Here is a 21,734-nt window from a genome sequence, read left to right as displayed (position 1 = left end):
TTTCCACTAGTGCTCGACACTCTGAACAAGTACTTGTGCCTTTATCATTTTTTCCATAGGAAACTTTTATAGAGCAAAAAAGAGAATTTTGAAAGAGGGGATGGGCGGATTTTTGATAAACTTGGTGGTGGGGGTTCTAGGTTCAAAATTGAGCTAAAATAGAATCAAAATTCATCAATTTTGCTAAAAATACTCTAAGCTAGAATTTGAGGGTATTCATCTTTTTCACTTTTCCAATGTCTTCAAACATCCCAAGACGTTTTTTAAGCAGGCGGATGTCGAAAATATAATTTTTAGAGCTAGCGAAGCAAGAGCAAAAAGCTCTCGAGAATCAGTATTTCAAGAGGTTTAAAAAACGATGTTTTTTTTGTGTGACGAGTATCTAGGCAACTTTAAGCAGTTTTAAATTCAAATAGGTAATGATTTTTTTTAAATTCAAAATTGAAAATAAAATTAAAAATCAAACGAGCCCGAGCGAAGCGAGAGGAAATGCTCTGAAAAATTAGTACATATTTTGAGAAATATGAAAAATGATGTTTCTTTGTGAGACGAGTCACTTATAACTTATAAGAAGTTTATTATTGTGCTTCAAAATATTAATTGTATTCGAATTAGGTATGATTTTTTTTGAATCGCTCGGGCAAAAACTCTCGATAAAGGGAGGCCCCAGAAAGGCTGAAAATGGCCAAATTCGCTCTCTTGGGATTAATTAATGACAAAATACAGCGATTCGCGCAAATTTCAAAAATTTTTTCGTAAAAGGGAAATTTTTGATTTTTGGATATTTTTATTTTGAAAAAAAGCTGGTCAAAAAACCACTCTTGAGGTGTCCCCTCCAGAATCGGCTCACATATGGATAAATTCGTTAAGCAGATCGAGTTTAACACACATCTCGATTTTTAGCCGCCCAACTTCATATTCACGCCTTCTGGAGCAAATTCAAAATTCTGGAGAAATTTAAAAGTAGCGCTGGAGGCTCCAGATCGGTGGGAAATGGCGGAATTTGGTCTCGGAAGGTTAGTTGTTGACAAAATACTGCGATTCGCGCAAATTTCAAAAAATTTCTCGAGAACGGTAAATTAAAAAATTTTTGATTTTTGAATATTTTTACTTTGAAAAAAAGCTGATCATGCAAAAAACCGCTCTTGAGGTGTCCCCTCCAGAATCGGCTCAAATCTCGGTAAATTCGTTTAACAGGTCGAGTATAACACACAACTCGGATTTTCAGCTGCCCAACTGCATATTCACGCCTTCTGCAGCACCTTCAAAATTCTGGAGAAATTAAAAAATCGCGCTGGAGGCTCCAGAATGACTGGAAATGGCGAAATTTGGATTTGGGGAAGTAATATCAGTCTTAGGAATTATTTTGATTATTTTTACTGATTAGGTATGCACGTAGGTACTTTTTTGAAAAAAGTATAAATCACCAAAAACAGTCAATTTTGAATTTTCAAACGTTCGCCAAATATTGAGATATGAAGTTGGGCAGCTGAAAATTTGGTTTCGGGGGTGTTAAACTATGCTCTTTCAAAAAATCGCGGTCCCATTCAAATCGGAGGCGGACACCTCAAGAGGTTCCCTTGTTAGGTACGTATAATTTTCGGTAGGTAAGTGAAGAATATGTTTAAATCATGTTACATCAATTACATGAATTTCTTAACATTCGAAAACTTGACTTTGTAAGTGGTTTTTACTCGTACAGTGAAACAGATCAAATGCAGAATGCAGCATAGGAAATAAAAAAAAAGATCGTCCTCTTTTATACTATACTGTAGCCGAAGGGTATTTTTGTTGGAAAAAAAGAAGAAAAAAAAACAGGTATATCCCAACATTCCTAGTATTTATTTACGACCCTGCAATAAACGAAAGCATTGAAATGCGGAACCATACTGTGACGAGAGTACTGCTTTCCCATATAAAACAGAGAATGAAAATTGAAAAGGTATATTTTGTATTTCACCGCACGCACTGATTTTTAAATACAGGGAAAGATCTAAAAGAAGTTTTATGTAGATGGTTGGCTGCCTTTGATTTCCTCCACTGCGTAGTGCTACTTTCACAATATCTAATGGGTGTAATGTCGCATGGGTCAAATGTCGCAAAGGAGACATTTCAGCATTAATAACATCATGGGTCAAATGTCGCATGGGTCAAATGTGCCAATTTGTAATTAAACCGTTGCCTGGGTCAAATGTCGCTATTTTGAATTACCCTGGGTCAATTGTCGCATGGGCGAAATGTCTATTTCACATCGGATATTCATGTGGGTGTAATGTCGCATGGGTCAAATGTCGCATATTGGTGTGATGCAAACATTTATCAGAACATGGGTTAAATGTCGCATGGGTCAAATGTCGTTTTGTGAAAATCCAAAATTGATAAAAACATGGGTGAAATGTCGCATGGGTCATATGTCGCATGGGTCAAATGTCTCACTGCCCATGTCTAACAGCCCTGGGCTAAGCTAACGGCTATTGGCTAATGTCTCTTCATTGGCTGGCTATTAGCTGGCTAATTTTATAATTTTTCAAAAATCTAGTGACCCCTCTAAATACTCCTCTAAATGAGCACATTCCCATTATAGATATTGTTTCTAGTTTTAGGAAATAATTATCATTTCTGATTTCACAAACGTGAATCACAATTATTCGCATTAACCCATTATTTGATTATATCCATAAACACTGATTTCTCATTCATTTTCTAGAAAAACAAGTAAAACAACGATTATTGAAAAAAATTAGAAAAAAAAACCGGAACCGCCAATGTCAAACTACTTTTTTGGTCTTTTGCTTTCAATTTTATTACAAATTTTAAAATTTTTATTTTTCATATCATTTTTACCCACAGGAAACCCATTTACTCACCTATTTATTTTCAATTTTAGCCAATCATTTTTAGCCAAAATCAATTGGCTAAAGCTGGCTAATGGCTAAATTTTTTGTTGATTGGCTGGCTAATGGCTAATGGCTAAACGTCAAAAATTCAATAAGCTAACGGCTAATGGCTAATGGCTATTGGCTGGCTAGACATCCCTGGCTATCAGCTTTTAGCTTGATTTTCATTAGCTTAAATAAAGCTGGCTATTGGCTGGCAAAATTTCATTGGCTGGCGATTGGCTGGCTTTTGGCTTAGGCGGAGGTTATACTGAAGATGAAAGATGCGGACGAAGATGAAAAGTAAAATCAAATTTACTTTTCATCGCCGCATCTTTCATCTGATTGGTCAATTTACTATCACTAACCAATCAGGTGCGACTAGACATCTTCATCCGCATCTTACATCGTCAGTATAACCTCCGCCTTACGAAAACAAAAATACATGTGACCCCTCAAAATACTCGTTATGACATGTAGACGATTATTAAAAGGACAATTTTCATTTCTGTGGTGTCAGTGAGTGTAAGACGAGAGTCACGAGTGAAAAAAAATAAAATCTGAGAAAAAAATTTTAAAAAATTGAAAAATTTGAAAATCACTCGATCACTCCCAACTCCCAAGTTCATTAGCTTTTGGCTATTAGCTATTGGCTGGCAATTTTTCATTAAGCCAGCTTTTGGCTATTGGCTTAAATACCATTAGCTTGCATTAGCTATTGGCTTTTGGCTTTTAGCTATTGGCTGGCTGGAAATCCCTGCTGATTTTTGAGTTTTTTGTGATAATTTTTTTTTTTTTTAAATTTAATTAAATAATTGAAATTGAGGGGAAAAAAATTGATAATTGAAAACACGAAAAAAGGAAAAATATGTAGAAAATTAATCATTTTTCATTTTTACCTACACTCCTACAGGGTGCCCAGAAAATGGAAAATATCGAGCACCCCAAAGAAAGTTTTTCATTAAAAAATTAAAATATAGGTTGGCTGTTGGCAACGTGAAATAGATGCATATGATTGGTGGAATGTTATCTCTCCAATCCAACAACCAATCATGTGCTATTATCAGTTTATCACTCACTATGAGTCTATGACCAACCAAAGTATTTTAGTAAAAAACTTTTTTAGGGGTGCTCGATATTTCTGGGCACCCTGTATTTAGATAGGGATAATAGGGATAGGAATCTTCACAAAAATTTTTTGTTTTCTTTCAAAAATTTCTCAAAAGGTTTCCTTCAAAATTTCGGAAATTTCCCGAAAGTTTTCCTTGAAAATTTCCAATCATCTCTAATTCAACAATTTCAGATTTCAGCATTTTATAATAGTAAAAAAAGAACATAATTAATTAACAAATTAAAATTAACCATCTAAAAGTAAAGTAAAAGCTTGGTAAAGTTCAATTTTCCAACCAAATCACTTAATCGGAACATTTTTTCTACATTTGATATTTCAAAATTTATTCCATTCTACGCATTCTACAAAATTCTGCTGAGTTGAATCTTCGTATTCCTTTTTCACATCTTGAAGCTCATCTTTTACAGTAGCGAAGGCACGAATTTGTGCCTTAAGATCTTCATTCTCATTCTTCAATTTTTCCACATCAAGTTTCAAATACGAGTTTATTTCATGGAGCCTGTAAAATCAAAATATTGAAAAAATAAATATACAACATGGATTCAAAGGTGTATCCCACATAGTACATAAATATTAATATACTGGTACCTTTTATAATCATTTCTCAATTTTTCAAATTCATCTTGCACAGAAGCGAAGGAACGAATTCGTGCCCAAAAATCTTTATTCTCATTCTTTAATTTTTCCACATCTAGTTTCAAATACGGGTTTATTTCATCGAGCCTGTAAGATCAAAATATTGAAAAAATGAATCTGAAACATGGATTCTCAGGTGTATCCCACATAGTACATATTAATACTGGTACTGGTACCTTTCAGTCTCTAGCGGATCTGATTCGACATCCTGTAGGCAATGTATTCCATCATCAATATCTGAACACACTACATTCTCTATTCTAGCAGCAAAATGTATCCCGCCATCAGTACGTAAACATTCTGCACCCGTTTCAGCGTTCTGTGAAAATGATCTGAAATTAAATTAGTTCGTAGAAATTACTTCCGAACACATCCGAGTAAATTTAATACTCCAGAAGTTTCATCAATAAGTAAATAAAGCTGAACCTATCATTTTTCTTCCTGGTCCTCCTTTCTGGTGATTTGAAATTGAAATCGAACCTTTTGTTGATATTCCACGGGAATATCGACGGAATTGAAGAATCCTGAGTCTCGAAGTGGCACATACACACTCTGCTGTGTTCATTGGGGAGTTTGTCTATTCTCCTAAGGGCAAAATTCAGTTATGAAAACCAAAAACAATATTATACGGTTCTAATAGCTCATTTCAAAAATACTTTACTTACCTAATAACATCTATCCATTTAGTTAACATTTTGGTTTCTCGTGGAAATCTTTTGAACCGGCATTTTTGGGCATTAGCACGATCTGACCGATGCTTACAACCATAGACAAAGCACGCCACCATTCTTCTAAGGAAACAAAACCGCAAATTTGAATTAAAATCTAGTGTAAACAAACCATAAACCAACACTTCAAAGTTCTTTTAAAAAGACAGGTTTCATTGAAATTTGATGTTAAATAGCTTAAAATAATGCTGAATGTGTCTGGTTTGCTGTAATAGTGGTCTAGACGCTTACTTCAGCTTCGATTTAGAAATATAAGCGGTTAGAGCGGTTCATCTCTCATACCAAAATACCCTGTTTTCACTTCAGTGTTTCTAAATTAAATAATCGTGATATGAAAATGAAACTTACATAATTTTGTAGAATGAACTTTACTGATTCTAAAAACGTATGATATCTTCAATATTTATACGACATTTTCTTAGAATGAATCAATTTCGTTACTCGTTTTTCGTAAAAATTGTATAAAATTATCATGGTTCACCCAGGGACAATCCAACATCTATACATTGAAAGAGGTTACACCAAAACCCGTTTTACGCGAAAAAACAGGGCGACTGCTTCCCTCTTTCCCATCGATCGCGTGACGTCACTTGGAAGAAGCTTCCATATTATAATAATAATGGTCGCGTAATTTTTTTATGGTTTTTCAATTTTTTTTGGCAAAACGAAGGGGTTTGGGTGAATTTTTATGAGAACATAATTCGGAGATATTAAAATTTACTATCGACTGGTATAAATTTTATCCGATTTTGTGCAATAATGACGATTTTACAAATATTTTTATTTCCGAATTCTTACTGTATGCGAAGTTTTAATTGAAATTACTTTAAATTTTCAGTGAAGTTTTTTAACTGTTTTAATGTACCAAAAATTTTTCAGCGGACACCCGGGACACCGGTCACGTACATAGATGTTTCAAAAAACTAAAATGTTGAGGAGTAAAATGTGATGCGCTCTGTGAAAAAGGGACCAGGGACCTAAGTCGGAAAAATTTTTGGCGTAATTTGAAATCTGAATATTTTAGTTTTTTTTTTTTTTTTTTTAAAAAAAAAAAAGAGATTGAGTCTAGCCCTTTTTGCGACTGAAGTATGAACAGTTGAATTGAAGTTTCTGCTTACAAAAAAGTAATTTTGAGAAAATCAAAGTTCAAAGTTTTTCCTTCAAAATTTCGAAAAAAAAATTATTTTGTCGACTTCTACAGCACTAAATTTGCTGAAATTTAGATATGATACGTCAAAATGATAGACAATCAAATTTTAAAAATTGTGTCAACATCTGTTGACTATTTGTTGAATCATGTTGAGGAAAGAAATTTCAGCGGACACTGGACACGTAGATGTTTCAAAAAACTAAAATGTTGAGGAGTAAAAATCATATTAAAGAGTATATAAGATTCTAGATATTTTTTAAAACACTCATGTGCTTACTAAAAATTTCAATTAGGTAATTCTAATTCAAAGTTTTGGTGAAGTGATAATAATTCTATAGGTTTTTAAAGCAATCTCAAGGGAACCTCTAGAAGTGTCCGCATCCGATTTGAACGGGACAGCGATTTTTGGAAAGAGCATGTTCTAAAACCCCCAAATCCAAATTTTCAGCTGCCCAAGTTCATATTTTTTCGATTTTTGGCAAATTTTTGAAAATCCAAAATTGACTATTTTGGTGATTTATGCTTTTTTTTAAAAAAGTACATACTTGATCAGTAAAAATGTTCAAAATGAGTCCTAAAACTGATATTACCCCCCCCCCCCCTCTCACATTTCGCCATTTCCAGCCATTCTGGAGCCTCCAGTGCGATTTTTAGCACTCACAAGGGAACCTCTAGAGGTGTCCGCATCCGATTTGAACGGGACACCGATTTTTGGAAAGAGCATGTTCTAAAACCCCCAAATCCAAATTTTCAGCTGCCCAAGTTCATATTTTTTCGATTTTTGGCAAATTTTTGAAAATCCAAAATTGACTATTTTGGTGATTTATGTTTTTTTAAAAAAAGTACGTACTTGATCAGTAAAAATGTTCAAAGTAAGTCCTAAAACTGATATTTACCCCCCCCCCCCAATCCGCATTTCGCCATTTCCAGCCATTCTGGAGCCTCCAGTGCGATTTTTCAATTTCTCCAGAATTTTCAATTTGCTCCAGAAGGCTTGAATATGAAGTTGGGCAGCTAAGAATCGAGTTGTGTGTTATGCTCGAACTGTTTAATGAATTTAGTCACATTTGAGCCGATTCTGAAGGGGACACCTCAAGAGTGGTTTTTTGACCAGCTTTTTTCATAATAAAAGAAATCCAAAAAATCAAAATTTTACTGTTTGTGAGGGAATTTTTGAAATTTGCGATCGCTGTATTTCGTCTACAACAACCCCCCCCCCCCCCCCGAGGCCGAGTTCCGCCATTTCCAGCCATTCTGGAGCCTCCAGCGCGATTTTTAAATTTCTCCAGAATTTTGAATTTGTTCCAAAAGGCATGAATATATGAAATTAGGCAGACAAAAATCGAGTTGTGTGTTATACTTGACCTGTTCAACGAATTTATCCACACTTGAGCCGATTCTGGAAGGGGACACCTCAAAAGTGGTTTTTTGACCAGCTTTTTTTCAAAATAAAAATATTCAAAAATCAAAAATTTCCCGTTTGCGAGAAAATTTTTGAAATTTGCGCGAATTGCAGTATTTTATCATAAACTAACCCCACGAGGGCGAATTTCACCATTTCCAGCCTTTCTGGGGCCTCCCTCAAATTTTTGGATATTTTTATTATGGGAAAGGCATGTCAAAAAATCACTCTTGAGGTGTATCCTCCAGAATCGGCTCAAATGTGGATAAATTAGTTAAACAGGCCGAGTATTAACACACAACTCGATTTTTAGCTGCCCAACTTCATATTCACGCCTTCTGAAGCAAATTGAAAATTCTGGAGAAATTGAAAAATCGCACTGGAGGCTCCGGAATGGCTGGAAATGGTGAAATTTGAATGGGGGGGGGGGGGTTAATATCAGTTTTAGGACTTATTTTGAACATTTTTACTGATCAAGTACGTACTTTTTTAAAAAAATCATGCATCACCAAAATAGTCAATTTTGGATTTTCAAAAATTCGCCAAAAATCGAAAAATGAACTTGGGTAGCTGAAAATTTGGATTTGGAGGTTTTAGAACATGCTCTTTCCAAAAATCGCGGTCCCGTTCAAATTGGAAGCGGACACCTCAAGAGGTTCCCTCGTCAATCATAATTATGCTTGCTAAAAAAAATTTCGTTCAATTTTATTTTTCAAGTTGAATTTCTACTGCACATGGCATTTTTTTACAACTTTAAACTTTCATAAATTTCGAACTATAAAACCTAGCGCTTCTAATAAAAATCCACATAGGTAAAAGACCATAAAATTAAAATTTTGAACATTTCATTTTGGTTTTTAAAACACTTTCGTACTAATCGTGTTCTTTGAAAATTTCGAGTAAAAAATTCAATTCAAAGTTGAATTTTTATTCTGTAGTCTGCACGGCATGTTTTCAAAGTTCAAACTTTGAACATTCATTATAGTCCGGCATATGACAATAGGAGTAATTGCACCCCCCCCCCCCGCCGATCCTCCGGGACAACTTTTTTCTTAAAGGGGACATCCTAAGGAACATTTTAAAGCAAACTTGCCAAAAAAAAGTTGGCCTTACTTACATAATGACGCCCATTTTGATTGACAGGTCAGCCGAAATCGCAGATTTTGTGTTTCAACATAGGACTTGCACGAACTTTTTCAAACTTTACAAAAGTAGATCGAAAGATCATACAAAAATGTATCACCTGTCAAAATTTCAAGTGCTTAAGTGCGTTTTTCGATTTTTGGTGAATTTTTGAAAATCGAATTTAGGACAAAAATGAGGGAAAAAATCCAAATTTTACCAAATTGACCAAGAAAGCTGAAATTTGTGATATACCCTATTTTCAACATGCCAAATCGACTGGAAACGGTTTCAACCCGTTTTGAGCAGTTCTGGAGCCTCCAGCAGATTTTTAAAACTCGTAATTCCCACAAAATTCCATAAAATTGGAGTTGTAAAGCTAAACTTTATTCTAAAAACTAATTCTGTGCTATAGACGAGCCTAAATAGAAATAGTTAGGCAAAACTTGGTACATAAATTCAATGAGCCCAGTTCAAGGTTAAAATCTGTGGTAGGAAACTCGAGTGATTATGACAATAGGTAATACCTACTTATTCTTCAGTATGTTTTTTCTACTCGATTAAGAACGTGCGTTCGTATTTTTTCTATAATTTTTATCTGTAAATTTGCCTGTCATTTCATGGCAGTATTCGAGTTTTTTGTTTAAATAATTGAACTAATTAAAATGATTTAATTTCTCCGGTAATGCGAGTGTTATTTGTGTTGCTATGAATTTATTTCACTAATTGATTGGACAATAATTCTAATGGAGTAAGTTTCCTGGTCGAGTTACCGGCAGGGCTGAGGGAAATCCTCTAGCCAATATGTTGGTCAGCATTTAGGTTCTTATTTCAAAGTATCGGGCTAAGATATAATCTATGAATAGATTCAGTCCAAACTACTATTGATATGGTCAAGGTAATGATTAGGTTAATGGTAAAGTAGTTAGAATTTCTCTGAATGATCTAGGTATGGATTTATAACAGTGATTCAATCTGAATAATCTAGGTATAGATTTAGTAGATTTCCAACTATTTCGACTTGTTTACAATGTCTAGAAATGTACGTAAATTCAATTTACTTTTCGAGTTAATTTAACACTGGGATACGTTCCAACTATGATTGTGTTTAATGTAGGTTCTACCTACCTTGTAAATAAAATCCCTTTCTTTCGATAAAATATTGGTTGAAACATATCTTCGTGAATTTGAGTTAAATTAGAGCATTTTTGTATTATGTGGTTAGGTAGGTTTGTCTTATCCTAATCCAAACCCATCCCAATATTTCCTAATCGTGAATTTTCCTAATACCTATCTTCTCATTATTTGTTCCTAGTTCTGAAAATCTCTTTTATTCCTAAATCCTACACCACAATTCCAATACGCTACGAAGTACTGCAGGTGAATTTCAAGTCGTTTTGGATCCTCCAGCGACTTTTTGAAAATTCCTAAAACCTCCAGCAGATTTTTGAAACTTTAAATTTTCACAAAATTTCATCAAATGGAGATGGAAAGCTGAAATTTACTCTACACTCCAATTTTAACACCCTCTGAAGACGACTTCAGGTGAGTTCTAGTCCTTTTAGGGCCTCCAGCGACTTTTTTTGAAAATTGCTGGAGGCTCCAGCAGATTTTTGAATCTTTAAATTTTCACAAAATTTCATCAAATGGCTACATTCCAATTTTAACACCCTCTGAAGACGACTTTAGGTGGGTTCAAGTCATTTAGGGCCTCCAGAGACTTTTTTGAAAATTATTGGAGCAGATTTTTGAAACTTGAAATTTCCCCAACATTAATTTATCAAATGGAGTTGGCCAGCTGAAATTTACTTCGCAGACTACATGGTGGTTTTAAAATATGGTTTTGAAGCTTCCAGCTACTTTTATAGGAAATTTTAATTTTCCAAAAAAACGTCATACAACATTTCAAAAAGTTGCTGGAGGCTCCAAAACGATTTGAAATTCACCAGCAGTCAACTTCGTATCGTATTGAAATTAGTTTGCAGAAAGAATTTTGACTCTCCATCTTAGTTTGATGAAATTTTGGGAAAATTTCAAGTTTCAAAAATCTACTGGAGGCTCCAGTAATTTTCAAAAAATCATTAGAGGCTCTAAAATGACTTGAAATTTACCAGAAGTCGTTTTCAGAGGGTGTTAAAATTGTAGTGTAGAGTAAATTTCAGCTTTCCATCTCCAAATTGATGAAATTTTGTGAAAATTTGAAGTTTCAAAAATCTGCTGGAGGCTCCAGAACTGCTCAAAACGGGTTGAAACCGTTTCCAATCGATTTGGCATGTCGAAAATAGGGTATATCCCAAATTTCAGCTTTCTTGGTCAATTTGGTAAAATTTTGATTTTTTCCCTCATTTTTGTCCTAAATTCGATTTTCAAAAATTCACCAAAAATCGAAAAACCCACTTTAGAACTTGAAATTTTGACAGGTGATAAATTTTTGTATGATCTTTCGATCTACCTTTGTAAAGTTTGAAAAAGTTCGTGCAAGTCCTATGTTAAAACGCAAAATCTGCGATTTTGGCTGACCTGTCAATCAAAATGGCCGTCATGTTGTAAGTAAGGCCAACTTTTTTTTTGGCAACTTTGCTTAAAAATGTTCCTTAGGATGTCCCCTTTAAGAAAAAAGTTGTCCCGAAGGATCGGCGGGGGGGGGGTGCAATTACTCCTATTGTCATATGGCGGACTATTAATTTTGAAGGATAAAAGCTAACGCTTCAAATAAAAGACTAAATTAAAGAGCATTCAATTTGAATTTGATCTTCGCGTACAGTAAAAATTCCGAAAATGAAAATGATCGTAAAATCGTTGTATTTGCACAATATTCAATGAAATGTACCAATCGATAGTAAATTTTCTTTAAATTATGTTCTTACAAAAATTCACTCAAACCCCTTCGTAGTTCGTTTTGCCAAAAATGGGCGATTTTTAGTTTTAGTTTCAGTTTTTCGTTACTGAAAAGTGAAGAACGGAACCGTTCCGTCGGAACGGAAAGTAGAACGTGACCTCATAACTTGGCAGTCAGCACGGTTAGGCACTGCGGCACGGCCAGGGATGTTCCTTGACATGTCAAATAACTTTTTTGACATTACATGTCAAATAACTGTCAAATAACTATTAGTGTCAAATAACATGTAAAATTACATTTGAGAATGTAAAATAATTCAGCCAATCACAGACAAGGAAAATTCACTGATAACAACTGATAACTCAGTAATTTTTCAGCTTAAGAATGAATTATGAATGATTACGAGTCAAAATTCGTTTCAAAATGGAAAAATTTTAAATAAATTACCACCAGTAAGGCTGCAAAAAGTAACACTTTCATTTCATCTCATGAAATAACGTTTAAAACACAAAATCACAGTCGAGTCAATGAAAATTTATTCATTAATATCATTATTCGGATTTGTTTTCACAATGATTGCTCTTCCAACAGTACCCATTGATCTCATCTCATTCCTTTTCACATTTATTTTCACAAAACTTTCAAATCTAATTATACTCAAATTTAGTACTTGTTAATTGGCTTGTGAGAATTTGATTTTGAGCATTTTTGTAGTTTTTTTACATTTTTTTTAGTTATTTGACATGTGTCAAACAATTCGCATTATTTGACAATGTAAAATTACGTTATTTTACACAGTTATTTTACAGTAAAATAACTTTAGTTATTTGACGGAACATCCCTGGGCACGGCACTCGGCAGATGTTAGCGTAAGACGTAAATCTTGGAAGCCACAAAAGAAAATGAGAAAAGAAAAAAAATTACAAAATTTATTGTTGTAAAAAAATTTTGTTAATAATTTTTCTGCTGTCTGTCTGGCTCTGTACTGTAATAATAATCGCTAAATTCTTCTTATATAGTCGTTGCTTTTTATTATAAATACTTTCTCGTCAACTTATTTGTCGTGATTAATGATCGATTATTTTGTTTGGTCGTTGTTCGAGGCGTCGAGGTTCGTACCTACTTGGTTAACCAACTGCGACTAGACTACCAAGCTATTTCATCTTGAACGTTAAACTTGGCGTACGATGATATATTGACATAATACCTAATTCACGCATCGTATCGTATTCGTATAACAACTATAACTGCCATAGTACGCGATTCGCGATTCGCGATTGACGATGATGGATTATCACTTGGGTAGGAAAGACTAATTTTGAAACTAGAATGTCGATCGAAGTACTACGTTCGGTGAGTGGTTCGTGTTATGTTGCATTGTAGTGGAGGAGATAAGATCGCTAGTTTGTTAATTATCGTCGCTGTCGCCATCGCCGAGACGCCGTAGCTGTGTAATATGAACAGGGATATCAATCGAAGGATATTCGCCATTCAAGCTAAGAAGAAATGGCATAAGAACGGCGGCAAACGTCGTAACAAACCCGAAATCAGCAAGACGATGAACACGAGTACGAGTACGAATACAAGTACGAATACGACGTCGAAAACGAAATCCGCATCGTCTAAGAATACCGAACAAAACAACGCCAACAACGCCGCCAGTAGTCCGAACCAAGCCAACAACGTCGACGACGTCGAAGAGGTGCACAGTTCGGACGAGGAAGAGCAAGAAGACTCGTCCGACTACTGTAAAGGAGGTTATCATCCGGTCAAGATCGGCGATTTGTTCCTAGGCCGTTATCACGTGACTAGAAAACTAGGATGGGGCCACTTCTCAACGGTATGGTTGTGCTGGGATTTAACCGATAAGCGGTTCGTCGCTTTGAAAGTGGTGAAAAGCGCTTCGCATTTCACCGAAACCGCCATAGACGAAATCAAATTGCTGAAATGCGTTCGCGAAAGTGATCCGGAAGATATGAAACGCGATCGGGTTGTGTTGCTGTTGAACGATTTCAAAATACGAGGCATTAACGGCACGCACATTTGCATGGTGTTCGAAGTGCTGGGCCATAATTTGCTGAAATTGATCATAAAGAGCAACTATCGCGGTATACCTATTCAGAATGTCAAGTCGATCGTGAAACAAGTGTTGGAAGGCTTAGACTATTTGCATACCAAATGTAATATTATCCATACCGACATCAAGCCGGAAAACGTGTTGCTGTGCGTGTCGGAGAAATACATTCGCAAGCTGGCTTCCGAAGCGACCGAATGGCATTCGAGCGGAGTGAAATTACCAGTATCGCTGCGTAGCACCGCTCCCAAAGAGTTCCAGACGCCCGCTCCGAACGCCTTCATGTCCAGAAGTAAGAAGAAGAAGCTGAAAAAACGCCAAAAACGACACACCGAATTGTTGAAGAAACAGTTGCAACAACTCGAAGAAATCGAAAGCAACGACCAAGGCGATAGTACGACGAATACGAATACGAATGTGATAAGTAATTCGGCCAACGACGCCGAATCCGGCGAAAAATGCACGTCACCGACCAAAAACAGCAGCGGCAACGTCGTCAATAATAACAACAACAACGACGACGAGGACGACGACGACGACGATGAGGAAGAAGAAGAAGACGACGACGTCGAAGATGGCCCAGAACATCTGCATCATCGTAGTAACGTCGATCGCGATCGCCGTCGACACGAGATGGACGAAAGCGGTGGCTGCTTCGAATCCGTCAACGATAACGACGTCTCGTCGGCCGGAGACACGCTGATCGACAGCAATCCGCATCACCGTCAACACCGCCTTCCTCACTCCCACCACCCTCACCCCCACCAGCAACAGCACCACCACCATAATCAACCAAATTTTTGTCACGACGACGACGACGTCGAAAAGACGGCGACGATAACGACGGACGCTTCATCGACGACGACGACCGTGCTGGAAAACGGTTGTCGAAATGAGACCGACATCGAGGTCGACGTCGAATCCAGCGATCGTAACAACGATCAGGGCTGCGAATCGAGCAATTCGACGACGGACGCGGTCGGCGAAGAAAAATCGTCCAACTTTCATCGATCGCAGAGCTCGTTGCAGTCGTCGTGCGACGGTCTGGATCCGTCTCAAGAGCCGTGCGACATCCGAGTCAAGGTGGCCGATTTGGGCAACGCGTGTTGGACCAGCCGGCATTTCACCGAAGACATACAAACCAGACAATACAGATCGCTCGAGGTGCTGGTCGGCGCCGGCTACGACACGTCAGCCGATATATGGAGCGTCGCCTGCATGGCGTTCGAGCTGGCCACCGGCGACTATCTGTTCGAACCGCATTCCGGCGAAGGCTACAGCCGAGACGAAGACCACCTGGCCCATATAATCGAATTATTAGGCGAAATACCCAAGCACGTCATCGATCGAGGCAAACATTCCAAGACTTACTTCAATCGCAAAGGCGAATTACGTAACATTACCGGACTCAAGCCGTGGCATTTGTTCGACGTGCTCATCGAAAAGTACCACTGGCAGCCGGAAAACGCCAAGGAATTCGCTGACTTTCTAACGCCCATGTTGAAGTACGATCCGAAAGAAAGGGCTACCGCCGCCCAGTGTCTCAATCACAAGTGGCTCGGTACCGCTAGTTAATCTAGCTCGACGATCCCCTTTCCACTTGCATCCGATTCGTTTCGTGGCCGCTGAATAGTCGACATTTTTTTTCGTAAATACATTTGTATTGTAGTCCGTTTGACAATTATTTTTATCGTGTATTTATTGCGTTTCGTGTTTTTTTTTTTTTTTGGTTGTTGTTGTTTTTTTTATCCCGCCACCCTCTCAAAATTAATTCGTTATTTGTTCCCGCCGCCGTTGCTGCTGCTGCTGCTGCCGCTGCCGCCGCCGCCGGTGATTTTAGGGGTTTCTCCGACGAACGTGACGCGTAAAATTCTCCGTAAATACCATCGAAATTGAACGTTGAAAATTCTATCACCGATAACACGTCTCTCTTCTTCGTGGACGAATGATTTAGCAGCTACGTATGAAAATTTTTTTCGCGTTTTGGGGCTCGTGTAACAAGAAGAGAATAAAGCTTTCAAAATTATTACGCGCTTATTCTTCTTCTTCGTCGTCTTCTTTTTATTATTAGCATTATTTTTTCATTTCGTTTCATTTATTTATTTATTTTTGTTCGGTTTTTGTTTTTACCTAGAAATTTTCGAAACGATAGCCAGTAGCATCGCTCTCGTTTTTAGTTACGTAGATCAAAATTTGAATAAATATTCGCCGGTACGTGTCAAATGCTTGGTCTAGAGACTCTAGGGTACTCGTACGAGATTACGTATAGGTAAATTTTAGCAGCAGGGCGCGGCGATTCGCGTCATTTTATTCGTTCTTCCTCGTAGGAAATGAAAAAACCTAAAAAAAAAAAAAACCCACTCAGCACCGATCGTATGTGTACGTATTAGGTATTTACTCGAATTCGTCGTAGGTTTTTGTATACTAAGAGTACCCCTTATGGCTACATAGATAGAGATACATATTCCTTTATTACGTAGGCATTTTTACCGTAGCGCGTAAGCGCGTCCGCGTCCGTGTGCTGTATTATTTTTTTTCATTGTTCACCGCTAACGATTCACACATATAGTATTTGCTCGAATCGTTTTTTTTTCACTTTGGAAACCGTGCAACTGGGATATGTAGATTGTTTATTGTTAGCAATGTCTTGACGTGTGTGTTTGTTTGTCTGTATATTTTGCAAAAAAAAAAAATTCATTATAACGAATATGGTTTATTTATTATTATTTATTATTCTTATGTATTCTTATTCTTATCATCATTATCATTTTATTTTATTTTTTAAATCAATGCGCGTTCGTTTGTTTTTTTTTGTCTATTAATTTTATTTGTAAAGTTTGAAAGTTTTTTTTTTTTTTTTTTTTTTTTTCTATCGAATGTACTGTACTATTTACTACGATTGTTACATATATTATGAAACCGATTCGTGTCCTGCTCGAATGATCTAACATTTTGACTTACTTAGTAAACTAATTATCGATTGATTGAATTAAAATTATTATTGACGCGTGCCGTTTTTTCCTGTAATTAGACGTTTCAACTTTCTCGAGAATGATTATATACGAGTATAGTACCGAATTTGATAACTGAAAAGTCACGCAAGATGTGTGACGGTACAATGAAAAACTAAACATTGAAATATCATTAAGTAAAATCAAAAACTAAAGATGCACAGGTGTAGAACATTTCAAGACAAACTGCGCGCAAAAATGTTGAAAATTGGCGAATTTATTATTGACGAAGTTCATTTCGAGAAAAATGATCTTAAAGGTTTTTATGCAATTTTCTTTTCATCGCACATTAACACGAAATGAGATGTTTTACGGAGTAATTTTTTGCGTAGAATGCAACGATACAGTTGAAAAAATTGTTTAATCATCTTCAGTATGGATATTTTGAAAAATTGTAAAAAAAAACAAAACAAACTGGCCTGAGCCTTAGCCTAAATGTGTTGTTCAAGTTTTTATAAAAATCGGAGAATAAATCCACTTATTAAGAGGACTAAAAATGTTCAAAATTTATCAATTTCGTCGCTTCTGTCTGGGAAATCAAGCAAATTTGCAGACGTAGCGTAGATTTGACAAGTTTAGGGAAACGGAAATGGTTCACTGTTCCAATAACAGCTAGCTCATACAGTATGACACAAAAGTAGTCCCCGGTGGCATTTATTTCTAAGTGGAAAGAGCTAGAGAGATGAATGAAGCGACGTTGAGTAGGGAAAAATAAGGGCTTTCAGAAGCGACCTTGAAAATTTCAGGCCCATGCACAGGGTGTCCACAAATTGAAAAACCGGGTTTGTCAAAAAATTCGAACTGGTTTCTATTGGCGCAATGTATTTTACAGAATAAGGCGACAAAAACGTGATATGAAATTTTTGAACCCGGTTCATTAATTTGCAACCAGTTGACAAAAAATACTTGTAGATAGAGAAAAAAAGCTCGAAACAAAAGTTGTAGAGCATTAAAAAATTTGCACCATTCTGATTTCTGTTCACTCACATTTTGAAACCGGTTCATTGGGTTGCATTTAGCAACCAGTTTTTGACAATCACCTAAAAATTAAAGATAGAGAAAAATGCTTGGAACAAAAGTTGTAGAGCGTGAAAAATTGAACAATTTCCATTGATTAGATTTTGAAACCGGTTCATTAATTTGCAACCAGTTATCAAAATTACCTAAAAATTGGAGATCGAGAAAAAAGCTTGAAACAAAAGTTGAAGAGCGTGAAAAATTACACAATTCTGTTCAATCATATTTTGAAACCGGTTCATTGGTTCGCACTTAGCAACCGGTTTTTGACAATAACCTAAAAATTGAAGATAGAGAAAAAAGCTTGAAACGAAAGTTTGTTGTCGAACGTGAAAAAGCTGAACCATTTTCGCTGATCAGATTTTGAAACCGGTTCATTAATTTGCAGCCATTTTCGTTGATCAGATTTTGAAACCGGTTCATTAATTTGCAACCAGTTATCAAAAATTACCTAAAAATTGTAGATAAAGAAAAAAGCTTGAAACAAAAGTTGTACAGCATGAAAAATTACACCATTCTGTTCAATCACATTTTGAAACCGGTTCATTGGTTTGCATAATTAGCAACCAGTTTTTGACAATTCACCTAAAAATTGATGATGAAGAAGAAAGTTTGATACATAAGTTGTAGAGTGTGAAGAATTGAACCATTATTCAATTTTTAGGTGATTGTCAAAAACTGGTTGCTAATAATGCAAAACCAATGAACCGGTTTCAAAATGTGATTGAACAGAATGGTGTAATTTTTCATACCCCATAACATTTGTTTCAAGCTTTTTTCTCTATCTTCAATTTATAGGTACCTATATAATTTTTGATAACTAGTTGCAAATTAATGAACTGGTTTCAAAATCTGTTCAGCGAAAATGGTTCAATTTTTCACTCTCTACAACTTTTGTTTCAAGCTTTTTTCTCTATCTTCAATTTTTAGGTGACTGTCAAGAACTGGTTGCTAAATGCAAACCAATGAACCGGTTTCCAAATGTGATTGAACAGAATGGTGTAATTTTTCATGCCCCACGACTTTTGTTTCAAGCTTTTTTCTTCATCTTCAATTTTTAGGTGGGTCATTCCATGTCAATTCGACCAAAAAAATGCGATTTTGAAAGTAATGTCTTTCGATGGTTTCGATTTCACTAAATTTTTTTTTACAATATCTACCCACCCAGTAAGTAAGAAACCTGCAATCAGTTTGGTCCCAGTCCCCTCAGGGGGCAGGTGGGGGGCTACCATTATTTTCACTTTGTCTCGAGGTACTCAACTTCAGCAGCACATTCCTCCAAAACTATGATACTTTGATCAAAACTGATTTAACAGTTCAAAAGGGCATTGCATTTAAAACTTTTCAAGCATTTTGAAATTTTCAAAAGTTGAAAGTTGAACTTTCAAATTGAAAGTTCAAATTTCAAAATGGCGCTGTAAGCGGGAGCTACCGTTTAAAATTCTGATGAAAAAATTTCCATAGATGAACCTTTTGATGCTTTTTCGAAATATTCACGTTTCGAGATGGGATCTCTTAATGGAGGGGGGCACCCCCACCCACAATTTTGGGCGAAACTATCGAAAGAGAATCTGAGGCATGTGACATATCGAATTCTATGTTTTTGGTGACGCTGAACACGAATATGACGTCAGATTTTTGATTGGACCCCATCCACGGCCCCCAACAATTTTTTTTGACTTTTACCTATTGGGGGAGGTTCTGGGGGGCATGGGTGAGGTCAATTAAAAAAACTGTGGCTATATTCGTGTTCAGCGATATCGAAAATTCAAAATATACTATCTCATGTGTCACACGAATCTAATCATTTTTTGAGGGGTTACCCCCCGTGTGGAGGTGCTGGGGGGCCATGGATGAGGTCCTATCAAAAATCTGACGTCATAGTCGTGTTCAGCGTCACCAAAAACATAGAATTCGATACGTCACATTCCCCAGATTTTCTTTTGAAAGTTTCGCCCAAAATTGGGGGGGTGGGGGTGCTCCCCCTCCATTTGGAGATCCCATCTCGAAACTTGAATATTTCGAAAAACCATCAAAAGGTTCATCTATGGAAATTTTTTCAAAATTTCAAATGGTAGCTCCCACTTACAGCGCCATTTTGAAATTTGAACTTTCAATTTGAAAGTTCAACTTTCAACTTTTGAAAATTTCTAAATGCTTAAAAAGTTTTAAATGCAATGCCCTTTCGAACTGTGAAATCAGTTTTGATCAAAGTATCATAGTTTTGGAGAAATGAGCTGCTGAATTTGAGTACCTCGAGACAATGTGAAAATATTGGAAGCCCCTCCCACCCACCACCTGAGGGGGATGGGACCAAACTGATTGCGGGTTTCTTACTAACTAGGTAGGTAGATAGGTATTGTAAAAAAAATTTCAGCGAAATCGAAAGACGTGACTCAAAAACAGTATGGTCGAATTGACATGGAATGACCCAGCTAAATGCAAACCAATGAACCAATTTCAAAATGTGATTGAACAGAATGGTGTAATTTTTCATGCCCCACAACTTTTGTTTCGAGATTTTTTCTCTATCTCCAACTTTTAGGTAATTTTTGTCACCTGGTTGCAAATTAATGAACCGGTTTCAAAAAATTCATATCACGTTTTTGTCGCCATAGTGTGTAGAATACATTGCGCCAATAAAAACCAGTTTGAACTTTTTAACCAAACTGGTTTTTCAATTTGTGGACACCCTGTGCATAAGCCTGAACGGTATTGATCTATTGAAATTAGTTTGCAGAGTGAATTTCGGATTTTCTACTTCATTTGATGAAATTTCGTGGATATTTCAAAAATCTGCTGAAAGGTTTAAAAATTTTGAAAAAGTCACAAGAGGCTTAAAAATGACTTGAACTATCTGCAGCGGACTTCTCGGAGCTCATAAAAATTCCTTTTTTAATAATTAAAAAACAATGTTCTTTTTTTATAAAAGATGATCTATTTTTTTGACTTGAAATTTTAGTGATTTTTTTTTAGAAATTTCAATTTTGAAAAAGAAAAGCAAAAAAGGACGAACGAATTGAGGGCAAAAGATTTCAAAATTTTGTATTCTGAGAAATATATTTTTTTCTATATGAGGAATTCATTTTTTGATTTAAACTTTTTTTAAACATTTGAATACATAATCGATTTTTAGAAAATTTGATTTTGAAAAAACAAAAGAAAAGGTCTGAGCCTGAGGCAAAGATGTGCTGTTCGAGTTTCAAAAAAATCAGGAAATAGGCTAAATCCATTTATTAGACTAAAATTTGAGATTAGTTTGCAGCGTGAATTCAATTCCAACTCCATCTGATGAACTTTTGTGGATAATTCCAATTTCAAAAATGCGCTGAAGCACAATTTCGAAATTCAAATTTGGGACACTCGAAATTTGGAAATTTTGAATCAGGTTTGCCCCTTCAATTTTGTAGATAGGCAGTTGGTCATAATAACTTGTTTTGTTCGTCCACTCGAGTAGGTACTATGGGTTAAGGGCATCCTTTGAATGATTCAAACATTTTCCTTACCGTCTGCGTATATTGAAGAAATTACCCCATTTTTGAACTAAAATTCACAATTCACTGATTTTGAAAAATTCATCAAAAATAAGAAGAATGTTTGAATCATTCAAATGATGTCCCTCACCCATAGTACTCGAGTGGACGAACAAAACAAGTAAAACAAGTTATTACGACCAATTGCCTATCTTCAAAATTGAAGGGGCAACTACAATTTCAAAATTCAAATTTGAGGCACTTGAAATTTTGA

General features: G+C 36.0%; 2 protein-coding genes across 3 annotated transcripts; one reads left to right on the top strand and one right to left on the bottom strand.

Annotated features, from left to right (window-relative positions):
- Positions 1-4,173: 4,173 nt before the first annotated feature.
- LOC135839661 (uncharacterized) lies at positions 4,174-5,911 on the bottom strand. Of its 2 annotated transcripts, none has more exons than XM_065355786.1 (6): positions 5,721-5,911; positions 5,310-5,469; positions 5,071-5,229; positions 4,821-4,976; positions 4,597-4,731; positions 4,174-4,507 (listed from the first exon to the last, which is right to left on the bottom strand). In XM_065355786.1, the coding sequence occupies exons 2-6, from the start codon at positions 5,429-5,431 to the stop codon at positions 4,324-4,326; spliced, it is 756 nt and encodes a 251-aa protein (XP_065211858.1). In that variant the 5' UTR covers positions 5,432-5,469; positions 5,721-5,911; the 3' UTR covers positions 4,174-4,323. The 2 variants fall into 2 exon arrangements, with proteins under 2 accessions (XP_065211858.1, XP_065211857.1); XM_065355785.1 differs by having other exon boundaries at positions 5,310-5,435; positions 5,721-5,910.
- A 6,897-nt stretch (positions 5,912-12,808) lies between these two features.
- Positions 12,809-16,966, top strand: SRPK (SR splicing factor protein kinase). The gene has a single exon (XM_065355784.1). It carries the CDS (start codon positions 13,342-13,344, stop codon positions 15,532-15,534), a length of 2,193 nt encoding a protein of 730 aa, XP_065211856.1. The 5' UTR covers positions 12,809-13,341; the 3' UTR covers positions 15,535-16,966.
- The last annotated feature ends 4,768 nt before the right edge of the window (positions 16,967-21,734 follow it).

Source organism: Planococcus citri, chromosome 3 (assembly GCF_950023065.1).
Source record: "Planococcus citri chromosome 3, ihPlaCitr1.1, whole genome shotgun sequence".
In the NCBI taxonomy this organism is placed as follows: domain Eukaryota; kingdom Metazoa; phylum Arthropoda; class Insecta; order Hemiptera; family Pseudococcidae; genus Planococcus; species Planococcus citri.
This window is presented reverse-complemented; position numbering and strand designations above follow the sequence as displayed.